The sequence below is a fragment of the Mytilus trossulus genome, unplaced genomic scaffold (assembly GCF_036588685.1).
Source record: "Mytilus trossulus isolate FHL-02 unplaced genomic scaffold, PNRI_Mtr1.1.1.hap1 h1tg000128l__unscaffolded, whole genome shotgun sequence".
NCBI classification, from domain to species: Eukaryota; Metazoa; Mollusca; class Bivalvia; order Mytilida; family Mytilidae; genus Mytilus; species Mytilus trossulus.
The window spans coordinates 2748959-2769359 of record NW_026963301.1 but is presented as its reverse complement, the minus strand read 5'-3'; the positions used below and the strand labels follow the sequence as shown (position 1 = coordinate 2769359).

The window sequence follows — 20401 nt, the reverse complement described above, 5'->3', positions numbered from 1 at the left end:
GAAATAGGCAATGGTTTTGAAATTTCTCTGCGGTATTCTTTTATATGTCATACATTTTGGTCACTCGGGAGGATAAACTGGAGGATTAACCACGGATAAGGATTGGCCATAATCCGATGGTTGCGTTAACGAATCACGTCATTAGATTAATTACGTCATTAATGTGTAGTGCACTTTTTGCGTACTTTTTCATCTTTTTAAGTTTTGGATTTTTTTGGCGCTTTTTCTTATCCGTTCTTTGGAAAAGTATTTTGTCATTATTTGAATAATTTCTATCTTCTATATGTTATGTATGTACAATTTTATTTGTATTATATTCTTACAATTTTTGCAAAGTAGACGTTTAAAAACTTTAGCCAGTTTATGAAAGTAAGCCTAGAATGCATAAATATACTAAATGGCCTACTGCAATGGCGTCGGGAAAAAAGAATGGATTTGACACTATAGTTCTAAATATTATATATATATTTATAAACGCATCCTTTCATAATTTTATTTTCGTAATTTCACAAAAAGCTAAAAAAAAACCGCGCGAATACTTGAAGACGGAGGAATTAAATTTAAAAAAAAAACGGCGACGTCATAGTACATTACGCAGTTCATAACATCATTTCAATCGGCCGATGAATCGGCCCTTCGGCACTGAAAGGAGTATGACTTTGGGCCGATCATCGGCCCTTTGGCACAGAACTCGTTAATATAAAAAATAAACACGATTTTGACACAATATTGTTAGCATTGCTACGTGAACAATTTAAACATAAAGGTATATATAAAAAAGGAGAGGTGGTATGATTGCAAATAAGTCAAATTTCCAGTACATACATACTAAATGGCACATCTATAGATAACCGTATGGCCTTTAACAATGAGCAAAGTTTATATTGCATAGTTTCCAATAAAAGACGCCGACATGACAAATTGAAAACAATTTAAACTAAATAACTAACTGCTTAACTTATTTAAAAAAAAAAAGAACGAAAAAAAAAATGTATTTACAACAACAACAAGATGTTGACACTATATTGTCAACATCGCGATATATACCATGTGAACAATGTAAACATAAAGGTCTAGACTTTATATATATAAACAAGTCTAAATTGAAAACTACGTTCAAACCTATGATTGCGTTGGATAAAAACAGCATTTTTTTAACGTGTGCATGTAAAACGGATTTCGTTGTAGAAGGGTCTAAATACAGCACAAACAACATTTTCCAAAAGACCAAAAAAGTCGATAAAGTCAGTATCAAAAACAAAAAGTCCTTTATTCTATATAGGTATAGACTTTATATATATATACAATATAAACACGATGTTGACACGATATTGTCAACATCGCGATGTATAGGGTGTGAACGATGTAAACAGAAAGGTATAGACTCTATATATACAATATAAACACGATGTTGACACAATATTGTCAACATCGCGATGTATACGATGTGAACGATGTAAACATAAAGGTATAGACTCTATATATACAATATAAACACGATGTTGACACAATATTGTCAACATTGCGATGTATACGATGTGAACGATGTAAACAGAAAGGTATAGACTACATACACAATATAAACACGATGTTGACACGATATTGTCAACATCGCGATGTATACGATGTGAACGATGTAAACAGAAAGCTATAGACTCTATATCCATAGGAAAAAAATATCAACCTATATAATGTTTTTAGGTCAGAATTTAAAAAGGATTATTATTACAAAACAAAACATATTATAATTGATGGAAAAGGTATACTTCATAAATATTTGACAACACTGTTATAGTATTGTCAATATTGTTATATGTATATATATATGTTACAGGCATTTTCTAAATTTAGACATTTTGTAAAATGCCTGAAAATTTTAGGCATTTTCTAAAATGCCTGCAAGATTCAGTCATTATACATAATGACTATTTTTTCTAGGCAGGAAAAATTAAAAGGCATTTTACAAAATGCCTGAAATGATTTTATAGAATGAAATGCTAATAAAACAAAACAATTCAAAAGCTTTGAACACTGGAGCAGTTTTATTTATGATAATTACTGCATTAAAAAAGAAGAGTTTGAATAATCAAAAACAAACTTGACTGAATTATTCCAAAAAACTCTAAAATTATTTATCATATTTCAAAGTGTTTGGATTACAGAAGTCTTACACAATATTTGTCCTGCTTTTTTGTAAATACATTGTATGGCGTAAAATCTGGTTTTAGCACTTCAAACAAAGTTTGAGAAACCTGAATCATGATATATTCTGCCGTTTCTATACATTTATTGACAAACACTTAACTTTCGACATCATTGTGGTTCGCAATAAGCACACACGTCACACATGAATATCTTCTTTTTCATACATTTATTTGTAGGTTCCTAAGATCAAAGTAAATTATCATGATTAGTTTGACTTGAATCTTTTGGCTTATAGCTTTTCACGGACCGAAGCAGATCTTCCCATGACGGGTGGTGCGTCTTAAGCAGGAGACGCGTATCATGTCAAAGCAATGTAATTTGTCTGTTGAATGCAGTTTTAAGGAAATTTGCAATTTTGGTTATTATCTTTCATATTATCATATAGCCTATACAGATAAACTGTAAACAGCAATAACGTAAAGAAAATTACAATCTACAAATAAGACAAAATGACCAAATTGTCAATTGACCCCTTATGGAGTTATTGCCCTTTATATTCAATTTAAAAAAATGTAATCTATAACCAAAATTGTCTCCACCTCATTTACCGGACCATATACATTTAAACGTAGCCACAAGATGAAATATGCTACATGTATATTGATTGAAAAATGTATCATGTGGATGTACGAATTTAAAATATATATATCATAAGTTACATGGTGTGCTAGTGACCTAATACTATACATATTGGGTCAGTAAATTCCATATGGGGGGAGACCGAAGCTATGTATACCAAGTCATAAAAAATAGCTTTTTACATAGTTTACTAAACAAATTTTGTTTAATTTATTATGTTATAGCTACGCCAAAGATCATTACTACACACGAAGAGTACCAGACGCTTATCTAATGCCGACCTTTTTCGACATGACTGGATTTGAAGACGATGATTCCGATTCAAGCTTGGCACTTCTCGAGCTGGTTTTAACTGGTAGAATGAAGGAATTTGAAGTATTAACAAAAGCACAGGACTACGCATTTAGATATGGTGCGGAGGCATTATTGAAAAGGTACAATCGAGGAGTATGTAATCATCCGATTGATCGGATAATTGTTGTCTGTACGTCAAATCCTGATGCTCCTTTACCAACGAGCCTTTTAAATGCTGTGAGGAGAGCTTCAACAAGACATAGAGGTAACTGTGACATGCTATTAACCAGTTGAGAAATGCATTTGACTTATTACATGTATGTTGTCCTATCATCCTTGGAACGAGCTCCAGTTACATTGAAATGTAATAATAATAAAAAGAAAGTTATTGATTTATTGGAGACTGATTGGCGGAATGAAGGGTTGGGTAAGTAACTGATTGATTACAAATATAACACCGGTATTCGTGTCCACGGTTACATTGTGTTATTATTTGAGTATTGTTAGATTATAAAACTTTAACCTTCTATAGTTTTGTTGCCTAATTCTTCAAAATGTCGTTGATAATATGAATAGTAATAATGATATTACTAACCATGATTATTATTATTTAAAAAGTAAATCAATGCTTCAAAATAAGAATAAACTATTTTTCACCTGAAGCATGATATAAATCGAAAGTTTATCTATTTTTCGGACTGAAATTTGCTTCTAAAACAACATGCTGGATGTGTAGAAACTGTCATTGTAAATAAAAATTAAAAAATTGTATGCAATATTGTAAAATTCAAATAAAAGTGTTAGCTTTTATTGTAATACATGTACATATTGATAGTCCCAGCATACATTGGAATACATTAACGTAAAATAACACAATGTAACAGTAGACACAAATATTATGGTTCCATTCGTAATTAATCAGTTCCTTACCCAACCCTGCATTTAGGCAATTAGTCTCCTATTTAACTTTTTTTTTTATAATTGTAACATTTTAATTTTACCGTAGCCAGTGCCAATATAATTAGTTTACGTCTAATTAGTATTTGGGCTAATGGTTTTTCTGGGTACTGAGTTTTCGGGCTGACAAGTATTCTGGCTAATTATTTGATAAACATATTATGACTTGGGCGACCATTTCACATGGAATAATATCCTGAATATGTTTGAATGGTTAACCGTCATCGAAACGTTTCAGCTACAGTTAGGCGAAATGGGCATTGATGATTAAAAAAAACCATTATGATCTTTCTTTTAGCACATCCTTTTTATGATAATATTTGTATTGTAATACCGTAGATCATGGATGCTGAAGCATGATAATCTAAGTTGTGGACACAGAGTAGACTATTTTATGTAGGTTACTATCCTTACCTTACCTCTGTATCTTTAACCCCCTTTGTAGAGGAACCATACGCTAGTATGTATAACTTGTGGCTTTCTAATATACAGTGATGCCTCCACCAAATGCGTTGCAGTGCTGAGACTATATACACAGTGAGATCCTACCCACACACAATTATATTACAATTCCGTTATCCTGTATTTACAATGGTTCTGTGTTGATTAAAAGTAATGTCACATACTTTAAAATTCCTCTCTTTCTTTATATATACACTGGTATCACATTTATACCCCTAACCGATAGATGTATTCTTTAAAAATTAGTATCGATCTTTAAAAATATCAACAGCACTATTCCATAATTGCGGTAAAAACGGTAAAAAGATAAAAGAATGATGAATGCCTCTTCCTCATGAATTAAAAGTTGTATTTCAAAGTAATTATCTAAAAGTTATATTCATTTCTTCTAAAAGGTCCTTCATGTATTGTTTAAAAATCTGTTTTCTATATATAATCTAAAATATTTTCACTTTAAGATCGCACACTTTAAAAGAAATGTCATCACTAGCATAACTTTAGTATGTATATATAAGCTAAAATAGGTTCGTTATGTTATTGTAAAATTGATTAGTTTCTTCTTTTTACTGTGGAAGCGATTTTTTTCCCTTTTTTAGAGTCATAATTATTATAATTATCATCCACATACTATTTTATAGCGGGCTATATGTAACTGGTATATCAAGCGTCTAGTAAGGCGTTCTACTTTTGCTACACTGGCTGGAGAGAGTTTCCTTGATGTTGCTAACGGTGTGATGTCCAGAATTATTTGTAACTTTTCACTGTCCAATAGTTCATTAAATTTAATTCCCAGACTGTTAAGTACATCAATTGTTTATAGGAGTATCTTGTTCCTGATATTTCGGAGTTGTATGCAGTGCAATATGAAGTGAGTCACAGTTTCATCATCCTTTGAGCATAGCAGGCACTTCGGATCGGTTTCATCCTTATACATTTTTATTCGCTTACTTTGTAGAATATATGATCCAGTAAGCAGTTTTAGTTTAACTGGTAGTCTTGCCCTATCTATGGCTGAGTGGCAGTTAATTCTGAATAGAGGATGAATTTTACCTTTGTCAAGGTTTCCCGTTGTAAGATGGTCTAGTCCTTTATACAGTGGCAGCAGTTGCACTATTGACTTGCTCCAGTAATTATGCACTGTTCTTTTGATGTTTGAGGTCCACAAGGATTTTTTGACAGGGTGGTCCATGTACCATATAGCTTCTTGCAGATTGTACTTCCTGAGCATATGTTTTATGGCTACGAACCAGCTAGCACTTTGGTTGTTTTTTACGGTTAGTTGTCGTCTAGCTAGCGATTTTTCCATACTTTCTTCATGCTGGTTACAGATGTTGTTGAAGAGTCCAAGTGCTCGGATATGTATTTGGGCTTCTACTGGCAATATTCCGGTTAAGATGTTAATAGTTATATCTGCTACGCAAGTTGGTAATGAAAGTATTTGCTTGAGTAGCTTTTTTTGGAAATTTTCTATTAGTGCCAACGAGCTTGTTGTAGGTAGTATTAGCTTCAGGTCATAGAGAAGTACTGGGGATACATATATTTTGTACAGATGTATCATAGTCTCTACATCTAATCCATTATAGCCGTGAAACCCTCCTCCCAGGAGGCTATATGCGCTTCTCCTCCCTTTTTTTTATATTTTCCTCCACATTAGCAGTCATATTTTCTTTTAACGACGTGGTTCTGATGATTCCCAAGTGTGTGGCACTTCTCACTGATGGCATTTCGTGTTGTCCCATGGTAGGGGATGTTGCTACAGGATCCCGTTTTTGCTTCCTGTTGGTAATGGTAAGTACCATGGTTTTTGTAGGTTGTAATTGGTAGCCTTCCATGTGTGCGAAATCACATGCCATGTTTATAAGCAATTGTGCTTGGTCTGGTTCCTCGCTAATAAGTGCGACGTCATCTGCACAAGCAGTACTGTTTACGCTTATGTTTCCAATTCTATATCCTGCATCAGTTGTGTCATACATGTTCAGCAGCTGGTTGATGTATAATTTGTAGAGGTTGGTGCTAAGTATAGCTCCTTGTCGCACTCCCTGGTTTACATCGAATGGCTGAGAGATGTTTCCTTCCCATTTAATAGCACTTTTAGCATTTTCGTGGAGATCTTTGATCAGTCCCCAGTGTCCATCGTCGATTCCTGCCAAAAAGACCCTCCTGAGCATGTGACTATGGATGACAGTGTCAAAGGCAGCTTTTGCGTCTAAGAGTACCAGTTGGAAAGTTGTGTTGTTGTCGTTGGATTCTCTGTAACTTTCTTCTATTGGCAGCGCGGAGTTTTTAACGCATCATGTAAATGTAACGGAATTTGATGAGACTGTTATTAAAGTGAGAGGGTTAGCGCTATAGAACCAGGTTTAATCCACCATTTTCTACATTTGAAAATGCCTGTACCAAGTCAGGAATATGACAGTTCTTGTCCATTCGTTTTTGATGCGTTTTGTTTTTTGATTTTGCCATGTGATTATGGACTTTCCAAATTGATTTTCCTCTGAGTTCAGTATTTTTGTGATTTTACTTTTTGATAGGTGACGATCCTGCAGTGAAACCTTTCTGTCTTTTATTTTGTGTTACAAGTACTTTGTTGTTTGTACGCTCTTTGATGACTGTTTCGATTATTTTGCCAATGACTGGTAGAACTGTAATTCCTCTATAGTTGGTTGCTTGCTGCCTTGTTCCTTTATTTTTAAAAACCGGTGTCAGGAGTCCCATTTTAAGTGATGCTGATACACTTCTGTGCTTGAAGATATATCCCACAAGTGTGACTAAAGTTGTTTCCATTTCAGATCCTGCATGGGTAATATGTTCGATGGTTATACCTGTGAAATCTGCCGATTTTCCTCTGTTTATCGATCTGATGGCGTTTGTAATTTCGATGTGCGTGACGTTACTGATGTTATTTCGTTGCACAAGCCTGTTTATAGTCTGAATATCATCTTCAACTTGGTTATGATATGCACTATCTATGTCCGTCTGGTTATTGAATGTTGCAAGGTTTTTAAAGTGTTCCTCAAATCCTTTGATGATATTTTCACTCTGCATGTATTTGACTTCGTTAACCTCTAGCTCCGTGATTACAACATTTCCTTTCACGTTTAATGGAAGCAGCATCTGTTAACATCAGAGAAATTATGAATATTCACAAACGTTCATGTACATCTGTACGTTCACGGTATAGAACCACTAATTTGGCCACGGTCGAAAAAAAATATGCAAAAAAGCAGTACATACTTCAAACAAAATTGTTCCTTCGAAAGCGTATAAGCGCAACACATTTTTGTCTGTCCCACTTATGCCCCACCTATGATTGTAGAGAGTCATATAATGTATTCTGGTCTGTGCGTCCGTTAGTCCGCCCGTCCGTCCGTCCGTCCGTTCGTTCGTCCGTGCGTCCGTCTGTCCCGCGTCAGGTTACAGTTTTTTGGTCAAGGTAGATTTTAATGAAGATGAAGTCCAATCAACTTGAAACTTAGTACACATTTTACCTATGATATGATCTTTGTAAATTTAATGCAAAATTAGAGTTTCGACCTACTTTCACGATCCACAAAATAAAAGAAAATGTTAGTGCGAGTGGTACATCCGTGTACTATGGACACATTCTTGTTTTGAATATTTCCTATATCAATTTTACGTTGTAATGCAAACCTTTGCGAAATAATGCAAAACTTTGCGATATATATAACGCAAACATTTGTTTTATCTTATTTTTTATATAAGCTTCAAAGGAAGTAGCTGTTATAAACGGAGGAGGCTGCATTTTAAAATTTATCACTCATTTTTTTCATTGGAAAGTTAAATGCCTTAGATATATGTATACATAAATAACATGGAAAAATTGAGTAGATTTAAGTTATACAAAAAATGAAAAAACAAACCACGTTGACTTATTTCCGTAATATATAAATACCAAAAACATCACGATAAATGATAATTCACTATAGCCAAATTTGAATATACTTACAACGTAAGCGCTCCTTTGAACATTGTGTAAGATTGGTTACACTCAAACAATCTACCCTTTTGCAATGTATCCGTGGCTGCGTGTTGAAGACCGTACTTTCACCTATAATGGTTTTTCTTTCACAAATTGTGGCCTGGATGGAGACACTACAAAAGTCGAAAAGACCAGTTTTTGTCTTAATTTGCATGAACTTTTACCCGACATTCTCCAAAAGTATGACTTGTGTCGAAATTTTACTTGACAAATTCTCATTTATATTAAATTTTTATGAAATTTACTCGACATATTCTCGACATTCTGAATATGGTCTTAAAATTTCTTGACAAATTCTTGACATTTGTATACGGTCTTGAAATTTCTCGACATATTCTCGACATTCTTATTTTTTCTCAGTATGGCTTGACCAATTCTGAACATTTTGAATTGTGCCTTAAATTTACTTGACAGTTCTGAGCTCTACAAATCATGACCAATATTCATGATATAACTTTATTCTTTATTTCTCTTTATATGATATACTGTTGTTTCAAGTTACACTTCTTACAAGAAAAATAGAATTCGGGCATGTAAAATAATTGAACATTTGGGTATATAAATATTTTTACAAATGCAAATATGGCTATGAAATCTAAAGCATAAACAATTCAAATGTGGGTTTTTAAATAATTATAAATTTTGATTCCTAAATCTTATAAATTTTGATTCCTAAATCTTATAAATTAAATGATTAAAATCAATCATACTGTAGACATATTTCATTCAACATTCATAATATATACAATGAAATGTTAATATGGTTAATAGTTATTGTACCAAAATGTGGTTTATATAAATAGCATTAATCATGATATACAAATCATTCATTTAATAGAAGAAAAATTTGTGTAATGTCATCTGTTTGAATACACATAGACAGGATGTTCCCCATAAAATTAAGAATGTAGGACAGAAAGTCACAGAACAAATAGTCACAGACCAAAAGTCTCGGACAAAAAGTCACAGGACAAAAAGTCACAATTCAGTTTTTAAATTATTTTTCTTTGAATAATGAAACACTAATTTAGAAATATTTTTTTTTCTTTTTTTTCATAAACTATCATATTTTAAGCAATTTTGTAATTGAAATGTATTCAATAAATACTAATTATGACCAAATGATTGTTATAAAAACAAAATGTCAAAGTGGCTTGGTACTTAAACGGCTTCCTTGTATCCTACGCATGATTAACATTGAATAATTTTTCATTTATCAAATCATATGAACAATATCCTAAACTAAAAGAAAATATTTCAAGATGTTTCTCTTATATATTCAACAAAGATAAAAAAAAATATTTGTGACTTTTTGTCCTGTGACTTTTGTCCTATCAAATTTGTGACTTTATGTCCTGTGTCTTTTTGTCCTGTGACTTTCTGTCCGTTTACCAAAATGAAGGTATTCCACACCCCAGAGTACACGCAACTATAAAATAGAAATTACTGATTTACCTGTAATCAGTCATACAACCTATTAGTTGACCAACCATGCCACTACAATTGAAAAAGTTTGTTGATAGATGAAATGAAATTCATCATTTTGATGAAAAAAAATTGAATTAAAATGGATTTTCTTCATCAAAATTATAAACTTAATTATTTATACATAAAATCAAATTGAATGATTCCCAAAGATTAAAAGAAAATTATTATCTACTCCAGGAATAATAAAAACAAATGTATTTTGTATTCATAATGGGTCCCATCAATGATTTCTATAGAAATCATTGGTCTCATGAAATGGATATCAAACAGACATGCATATTGTACCTTTGATAACTATTGTATAGATCTAAACATTTTATTTTCAGGAAGGAGAAAATATCACAAATATTTATTTTTGATAAAAATTATAAAATTCACCCCCCTCTTTTTTTAGCCACCCAAACCCCAAAAATGAATTGTGGGGTCCAAAAGAGACACATGGTCACATTTTAAAACTGCTACAAGACACCTATTTTAGTAAAGCAAATTTGACTGGCAGTTTTGCGAACGGCAAAAATATAAATGCTGTTTGTCAGCAACTTCGACTTATATTCCAATTGAAAACAATTAATTAAATGTTTAATAAAAATAAATCAAAATTAAACTACATGGGGGATTATTCAGGGTATTCCAACTTAGTTGCACCAAAAGGATATCTTACTATACCGAATTAATCATTGATTCTTCGAAGTTTAGTTTAGCCATAATAAAAAGGAGTATATAAGAGCAATAGAAAGTCATAAACAGTGCAGAATAAGTCTGTTCACATTTCAGACGAAATTTATACTGTTGAGATAGTTTCAAGACATATCTAAGGCTGTCAAGAATGTGTCGGGACATATTCAGACATTATTAAGAATGTTAAGAATATGTCAAGACATATTCAGCCATTATTAGGAATGTCAAGAATATGTCAAGACAGATCGAGACAAATTTGAGACAGTCAAGAATTGGTCGAGACTAATCCAGATTATTATCAGATGATACAGGAAGTGTCGAGAAATTTTAAGACAATTTACATACTGTCAAGACACTTGCCAAGAAAAATCAAAAACCTTATTAGCAAATTCATTCTATGTCAAGATTTTTTAAAAATTATTCAGACACATTAAGAATGTCGAGTAAAAATTCATGTAAATTCAGACAAAAACTGGTCTTTTCAGACTTTTTGACTTTTGTAGTAAGAGTTGTTTCATTGGTACTCATACCATATCTTCTTATATCTATAAAAGATGGAGATGTTAATGTATTATAATTATGTTCTCTACATTCAAATTGCTACCCAATCATTTTAAATAGCTACCTCACTAGCTATGGAATGAAACTAAAATTCCATAACTTCTTTTTTCAAAGAATCTTTAGTATCATATTCTGAGATTTTATCAAACGATTTCTAACATCATCATTAAAAAACTTTTTTTCCCTGAATAATAAATTTTAGAGCAGAAAAATCATCTTGTTAATTTAACTTTATGTTCCACAAGTGGTCCAAGGACACAGTTATCGTCCCCAGTGTAGACAGTGTATAACAGAAATACCTGTTTTGTAATATTAAACTTCCGGTAACCAGTATGTTCTTAAATGCAATTAAAGGTACTATGCTGTATTTGTCGACACAAGTCAAGATAAGATATAGTTAAAATATAAAATAACTGCCACATGTTTTTTTAAATTAAGACAAAGTAACCTTAAAAGCTTGAAATTATAGAATTTAACATTAAAATCAATTGAGCTATTCATTAGTAGTTGTATACCCAAACGGGTACATATAATTGCCGGAACATGACGACAGTAGCTCGAAATGCCCCATTCGGTCAGTGAAGGTGCAAATCATAATGCTGTTAGATGTAAATTATGGTTAATATTTCTTTGATGAATGAACACTTATGAATATGGCAGAAAAGTAGCTGAGAGAGACGTTATTATTACATGCATGTATGAGGAAATCAAGATAGCAATAAGCTTAAGACATTGTCGAAGTGAGCAACAATCTATGTATTTACCACTAGTTAAAGAAGAGACACTTTCAATCACCATCGGGGGGGGGGGGGGGGGGGGGGGGTTGTCGAGCTTTTAATTATTTCATAAACTAATGAAAATATATTAAGCGACAGGAAAATCCACTGGAAGACAAATTGGAGTCGTCTTTCCGTGAACTTGTTTCACAACAAGACCATTCAATTCGTAGCTGAAATTCAGTGTAACAGCCCAATATATATAGGCAAAAGTTATTTTTAACAATATTATGGATGATTTCTAGACAGATCATCTTATTTTTAACACCGGTATACCATACAATACTGCAATTTTAACTTTTTTTTAAAATTTTAAGTACCTATTTAAAAAAATATATATATAGGCACTGTTAACCAAACAAACATTATGCTGACAGTAATGCGGTGCATGATTTCTAAGATACCAATTAATGCATTTTAGTAAACGGTATCCTTTGATGGAAATTTCACTGAAGAATGTACAATGGTCACAAGAAATTCTCTCCGAAAACAAGTCACATCTCTATACATGAAATTGAGGTTAAGGTACATATATTTTTTCCTGAGAATAGTTCGATCTTGGATGATGAATAAATGACATGGAACATAACCTCACCGTACTAACTAGTTTATTGTAGTGATACAAATCAGTACACTCTTGTTTGTTGTTTTATATCATATTAATATTTGTATATAATAATTACATATATATATATAATGTTCATCCGTTTGTATATCATTCTAGTTTCCACTATTCTAATAATAGTGAAGTGCAAGTGCATGGTGGACACTCTTCTGTAATCATTCGTTTTTATATGGATGTGATTTGAGTAGTCATTCATATTTTCCCGCAAAACGTTCTTGAGATAATAAAATTGTTTCGCATGCGTTTACAAGTATGTTCAGGACTCTTGATATGTTATTGACATATATGTATATTTATTTCAGGAAAAAAAAATCCTATCATTTATGTATGTTCTTAAAAATTATGTTCATGAATATTATTGATGAAATTGATATAAGGAATGTTATTTTGCGTTCGATTGTTGGTCACGTGGGTAGAAATGTCTCTGGCAATAATACACCGGAATGCCCTCACGGTTATGCGATGTAAAAACGACAAAGGAAAAGCAAGTTTAACATGTAAAATTGAACATTTCAAATGAAATTGTTTCTGTTTCTCTATTTGAAAACAGAAATACCGGTTTATGGAGTAATGACATGCAGGGACATATACCCACCAAACGTCGTTGAGGACAAGATTAAATCATTTCGCCATCACCTGGCGTTACCACAATGTCGGTTTGCTCATATCATAAACTACTGTGATGCCATCGATAGTGAAGGGCTACATTACAAAAAAACGACTATCCCATCGCTTGATGTACCAGTATTACAGTTCATGCAACAGGTACACTCGACATGTTAATCAGTTTACTGCTTAATTAATACTGCTAGACACATGCATACTACTCTGGTAGTGAGGTAATCTATTTCCTTTTATATTATAATGACTATGCCTTGTCCGTTTAGTTCCAATAGTATTTATACATGATCGACTTTCAAATCATTCTATATATATATATATCTTGAAAAAAAAACATACTTACACTTATACTTCTTGGTAATTGTGTGATATAAACAAGGTAAAGTAAACTTTTCGAAAATTAATCGTCATACAAAAGTGCTATTAAAAATCATATGGGGATAATATATAAGTACATCTTCTTGTAACTTTTTCGTAAAAGATAATTGAAACAGGATAATTTAGTACTGATCGCCCCTTTTAAGTTGTTATATTTAGACTTACAATCTAAAAATAAACTGCAAGTTGTAAACGATAATTTAGTTTTTCATTGAGTTAGTTGGTGCATATTAATTATTTTCAAATGTTTATGGAAAAAACCAAATGATTATGAATGTTTTTTTTAAATCTTATTAGAAACATTTTTAATGTTATAAACAAAAGTCATATCCTTCCCTCCATATTCTCACAATTCTACGTGAAAATTATCATCATTGTTGTATATGTTTTTTTACTTATTATTTCATGTACATTGTACATGTATATAAAATAATAATAAAAAAATAATGATAATATAACGATGATGATGATTTTCATGTACATGTATATCAATCTGATTGCCAGTGAGAAAACTCCAATCAATTAAAGACCAAATGACAAAGAAGGTTGGTTTGGTCTAAAACAATGAGCAAAACTACATAGCATGCTCTAAAAGCCCCCAAAAAGGCCAAAGTTTTACAAGTTCAAAGAGGAACTAACATGATGATTCATGTGCATGAAGAAAAATTAACGAAACCATGTGCTTTTTATAATTCCGAATTTTAATGAACAAAATGTAAATGCGTTTTTATTATTATTATTTCAGGTTTTGCACCCACGTCCAGGTGACCCAACAGAGAAACGAGTCAGTAAAATGGACATATTGTCAATTTTCGCATTCATATTTGCTGTAGTGGCATATATATATGCACTTTTAATTTCGAATCGCAAAACATGATTGTGTATACTGCTGATTGTGTGATTACATTTCATAACCATGATACCAAAGGTAACCTTTTAGCTCTGAGTCATCTAAATGGACATTTTGTTATATATATGTGTGTGTTTACATTCAGTTGTAGTTGATAAATAATTAAAATTATTAACAGTAAAACAAGCAAGTTTATACATCGATGTCCATGTGTGCATTTGCGTCAATTTAGAGAAAAATAAGTTTGCGCTGAAACGAAAAATTATGAATTGGTGAAACAGACTCTGCCTTCCCAGCCGAAGGTCTCCATGGTTCAGCCAAGGTCATTAAAAGTGATTTTAAAAGAATCAAACAAATAAACAAACCTCAAAAGTGGACATTTCATTTGTTTATATTTGATACTCTCAAATCTTATATTCTTGTTAATTTCAACAATTTGTAATGTTTTTTGTTATTTAATGTTCACTTATATAGGGTTATATCTCATTTCACTTTTTTATATATATAAACTAGCTGTGACTAGTGTTTCGTATGACTACTAATTTTCACTTTTGTTTTCGAACTATTAACAAATTAACATTTATTATACTGTATACCTTACATCAATATTATTTTCATTTAGCTGAGTACATTATTCTATTTGGCGGCATTTTGATCAAGGTTATTGTTGTGTTCACTGAAATTCTTTAGCATTTAACCCCCTAATTCACTGGTTTTGTGTTTACATTATGTCATATATGACTCATATATCAAATTATTAGTTAAGTGTGTGTTCACTTGTATGAACCCATTGCATTTGTTTGCCTCTGTCACAAGTCTGAATGTACAACACCAGAGGCAAATACAACATGTATTGCAGGACGGAAAAGTGTTAATGTCATATATAACTGAAACAAAAGATCAATAATGTATAGTACATTTGTACTAGACGGACAATCAGAGTTGGAATTTCACCATACACGGAAACATTATAGTCTATGCAGAATTTGTCAAAACTGTACAACAGTAGTCTAACAATATCATTTAAATTAGCTAAACTACCAAGTATGAATAAAAGTACAATTGGCAATGACTTTAACAAAGAAAATGAATGTCTAGCTTATAGCTTTAGTAATATAAAAAAAGAAGATGTGGTACAGATGGGTGCACTCCTAACCTGTACAGCAAGTTAACTTGATAACCAGTCATTTGGACTGGTCAAAGTTAACCTGTGACCGAATATAGGACTGCTCTGACCAGTCCTTAAGGACCAAAATCTAGTTAACTTGAAAAGCGGACTTGGTCCTAGGACTGTTTTCATGTCTGCCAAAAAGTTAACTTGGAAACAGGTCCGCTATTGATATAAGTTAACTTCGAACCAGTCCTGTCATAAGTTAACATAAGTTAACTTCGGAACCAGTCCTGTCATAAAGTTAACATAAGTTAACTTGGAAACCGGTCCTGCCACAAAGTTAACTTCTGCTTGGACAAATCCGATCAAAACCAGACCTGTTCCCAAGTTAACTTTTGACGGGTCTGCTCAACACTAAGTTAACTTGTAACCAGGACCGCTCTTCGTTGATTTAAAAAAAAATAATATCTTTGTTTCGTAGTATAAACATCGAAAATAAAGTAATTTGAAAATTTATACTTCCGTTTTATGAACAGGATTAAATACAAATATTTGAAAATAAGTACGCACAGAACGTAACACAAATTTATCTGTGATCTGACAACCTATCTAGTATAAAAACGATCTCGGTTACAATGATAACAGGCACTGAATATATATATATATATATATTGCGAGATCAAATTCAATCATATTATGTATATTTTTGAAAAGAAGTATATTTGATGTTAGGTGTATACGTCCTTGTTAGTTATACATCCTTGAACTATGCAGCCACAATCACCAATAGTTTAATTCATTTAAATAATGACTACAAATTTTTGTTGCCTAAATTAAGGGTGCCAGCATGTCCACTTTTTACTCAAAATACTGATACGTAACAAAATTTCAGTAGTTTTGATGCCTCCAGTTGACTTGTACAACAAAATTATTTGACCGCATCCACCAAAACTGACCATATACGCACTTTAAATTGTAAATCTAAATACCCGCATAGTAAATCAGCCATATTTTTTATGTCAGGATTCAATGTATAATACAATCATGACAATGGACAGCAAAATTGCAATATAATAACAAAACATTTTGGTTCGCATAAATTTAGGATACCAGCATGTCCTCATTTTATTCAAAATATTGATACGTAACAAAATTTCAGTAGTTTTGATACCTCCAGCTGACTTGTACAACAAAATTATTTGACCACATTACCAAAACTGACCATATGTGCACTTTAATTTGAAAATCTATATACCCGGACAGTAAACCATTCAGTTTTTTTATGTCAGGATTTAATGTATAATACAATCATGACAAGAGACAGCAATATTGCAATAATATAACAACAAATTTTGGTTACCATAAATTAAGAATACCAGCATGTCCTCATTTTATTCAAAATATTGATACGTAACAAAATTTCAGTAGTTTTGATACCTCCAGCTGATTTGTACAACAAAATTATTTGACCGCATCCACCAAAACTGACCATATGTGAACTTTAAATTGTCAATCTATAGACCCGCATAGTAAATCAGTCTTATTTTTTTTATGTCAGGATTCAATGTATAATACAATCATGACAATGGACAGCAATATTGCAATATAATAACAACAAATTTTTGTTCGCATATATTTAGGATACCAGCATGTCCTCATTTTATTCAAAATATTGATACGTATCAAAATTTCAGTAGTTTTGATACCTCCAGCTGACTTGTACAACCAAATTATTTGACCGCATTACCAAAACTGACTATATATGCACTTTAATTTGTAAATCTATATACACCATGATGTACCCGAATAGTATTAATCAGCCATATTTTTTATGTCAGGAATCAATGTATAATACAATCATGACAATGGACGGCAAAATTGCAATATAATAACAAAACATTTTGGTTCGCATAAATTTAGAATACCAGCATGTCCTCATTTTATTCAAAATATTGATACGTAACAAAATTTCTGTAGTTTTGATACCTCCAGCTGACTTGTACAACAAAATTATTTGACCGCATTACCAAAACTGACCATGTGTGAACTTTAAATTGTAAATCTATATACCAGTATGGTAAATCAGCCTTATTTTTAATGTCAGGATTCAATGTATAATACAATCATGACAATGGACAGCAATATTGCAATAATAATAACAACAAATTTATGTTCGCCTAAATTAAGGGTGCCAGCATGTCCTCTTTTTACTTAAAATACTGATACGTAACAAAATTTCAGTAGTTTTGATGCCTCCAGTTGACTTGTACAACAATATTAATTGACCGCATCCACCAAAACTGACCATATATGCACTTTAATTTGTAAATCTATATACCCGCATAGTAAATCAGCCATATTTTTTATTTCAGGATTCAATGTATAATACAATCATGACAATGGACAGCAATATTGAAATATAATAACAACAAATTTTTGTTCGCATAAATTTAGGATACCAGCATGTCCTCATTTTATTCAAAATATTGATACGTAACAAAATTTCAGTAGTTTTGATACCTCCAGCTGACTTGTACAACAAAATTATTTGACCGCATCCACCAAAACTGACCATATGTGCACTTTAATTTGAAAATCTATATACCCAGACAGTAAATCATTCATTGTTTTTATGTCAGGATTTAATGTATAATACAATCATGACAATGAACAGCAATATTGCAATAATATAACAACAAATTTTGGTTCGCATAAATTTAGGATACCAGCATGTCCTCATGTTATTCAAAATATTGATACGTAACAAAATTTCAGTAGTTTTGATACCTCCAGCTGATTTGTACAACAAAATTACTTGACCACATCCACCAAAACTGACCATATGTGAACTTTAAATTGTAAATCTATATACCAGCATAGTAAATCAGTCTTATTTTTTATGTCAGGATTCAATGTATAATACAATCATGACAATGGACAGCAATATTGCAATATAATAACAACAAATTTTTGTTCACATCAATTTAGAATTCCAGCATGTCCTCATTTTATTTTAAATATTGATAAGTAACAAAATTTCAGTAGTTTTGATACCTCCTGCTGACTTGTCCAACAAAATTATTTGACAGCATCCACCAAAACTGACCATATGTGCACTTTAATTTGAAAATCTATATACCCGGACAGTAAATCAGTGATTTTTTTTTATGTCAGGATTTAATGTATAATACAATCATGACAATGGACAGCAATATTGCAATATATTAACAACAAATTTTTGTTCGCATATATTTAGGATACCAGCATGTCCTCATTTTATTCAAAATATTGATACGTAACAACATTTCAGTAGTTTTGATACCTCCAGCTGACTTGTACAACAAAATTATTTGACCGCATTACCAAAACTGACCATATGTGCACTTTAATTTGTAAATCTACATGTATATACACCATGACGTACCCGCATAGTATTAATCTGCCATATTTTTTATGTCAGGAATCAATGTATAATATAATCATGACAATGGACAGCAATATTGCAATTTAATAACAACAAATTTTTGTTCGCATAAATTTAGGATACCAGCGTGTCCTCCTTTTATTCAAAATATTGATACGTAACAAAATTTCAGTGGTTTTAATACCTCATGCTGACTTGGAAAACAAAACTATTTGACCAAGACTTATCATATGTGCACTTTTATTTGCAAATCTATACACCTGCATACCATTGTACCGAGCGCCTTAATGTCTTCTCCTGGCGCTCCTGTTCACATTTTAGTAGGACTGTAAATGTACACGTAATCAATAATATTGGAAAACTATTAATGTAAAAAATATTCTGAATAAATTAAAAAATGTCAGAATTTCATCTCTTTATTCATAATAACAGTCACATCATATGTTATAGGAGTTCATGATGGTGTATGTGTAAAACAAAACTATTATGCCACATCATCAAAGTACCAAACTGACATGTCTGAATTCATTTGTACTATTTACAATGATTTAATAAAAAAAAGTATACGAGGTTCTCTTCTTGGAATCTATTATGTCGGTTGATTGATTTTGTTTATAGTTAAACGTCAAGTGGCAACTATTTCATTAAAGTGCGCATTGAGTATAATTTTAGGACGTCCCATATAAATATCGGCAATGACAAATCTCTCGATAAATCTGACGAATTTGACGAGATTGTTGATAGTTTTACCACACCGTATGTTTACGGACACTGTACAATTTCTGTTAGAATATTCTGCGGGAAATAGAATAGTAAATCCAATGCGAACAAGTTGAATATCAATGAAATATCCATGCAAGTATAAATTTATGCATAAAGTAAAATTTAGGAAGGGACAGGTAAACAACGGGGAACGAAGTAACGTAGACAATGTTGCCGATATCCCGTGATATAAGAATATTGTTCCGATGCGTTGGATAACCTTTCTATCCGCCCTCTAGATAATAAAAAAAACTCTGTGTGATCGTATAGCCATTTTTTATTTAATAAGAATACATGTATATCAAATAAAAGAGAGCATTTGTATAATATCTAGTAGAGTCTAGTGAGTAAATAATAAATGATATCTGTGGCAAAACAATGCGAATGTTGTTTACATATTTTAATGAAAGCTGAAGTCTGATATGAAAACTCTTATAACGATAATCTGTCATAAGCAGACCTGTCCTCAGGTCTGGTCAATAGCAGACTTGTCCACAGGTCTGGTCAAAAGCAGACCTGTCCTCAGGTCTGGTCAGGAGCAGACCTGTTCACAGGTCTGGTCTGAGGCAGACCTGTCCTCAGGACTGGTCAAAAGCAGACTTGTCCACAGGTCTGGTCTGGGGCAGACCT

The 20401-nt window shown here is 32.0% G+C and overlaps 1 protein-coding gene across 1 annotated transcript in view; it reads left to right on the top strand.

Annotated features, from left to right (window-relative positions):
• The window catches only part of LOC134700236 (uncharacterized), an 89832-nt gene extending 74662 nt beyond the window's left edge, over nt 1-15170 (top strand). Inside the window, exons 3-5 of the mRNA XM_063561595.1 lie at nt 3009-3343; nt 13176-13390; nt 14370-15170. Coding sequence (XP_063417665.1) covers nt 3009-3343; nt 13176-13390; nt 14370-14501 — 682 coding nt within the window. The 3' untranslated portion in view covers nt 14502-15170. The remainder of the gene's footprint in view (nt 1-3008; nt 3344-13175; nt 13391-14369) is intronic.
• Nucleotides 15171-20401: the final 5231 nt, after the last annotated feature.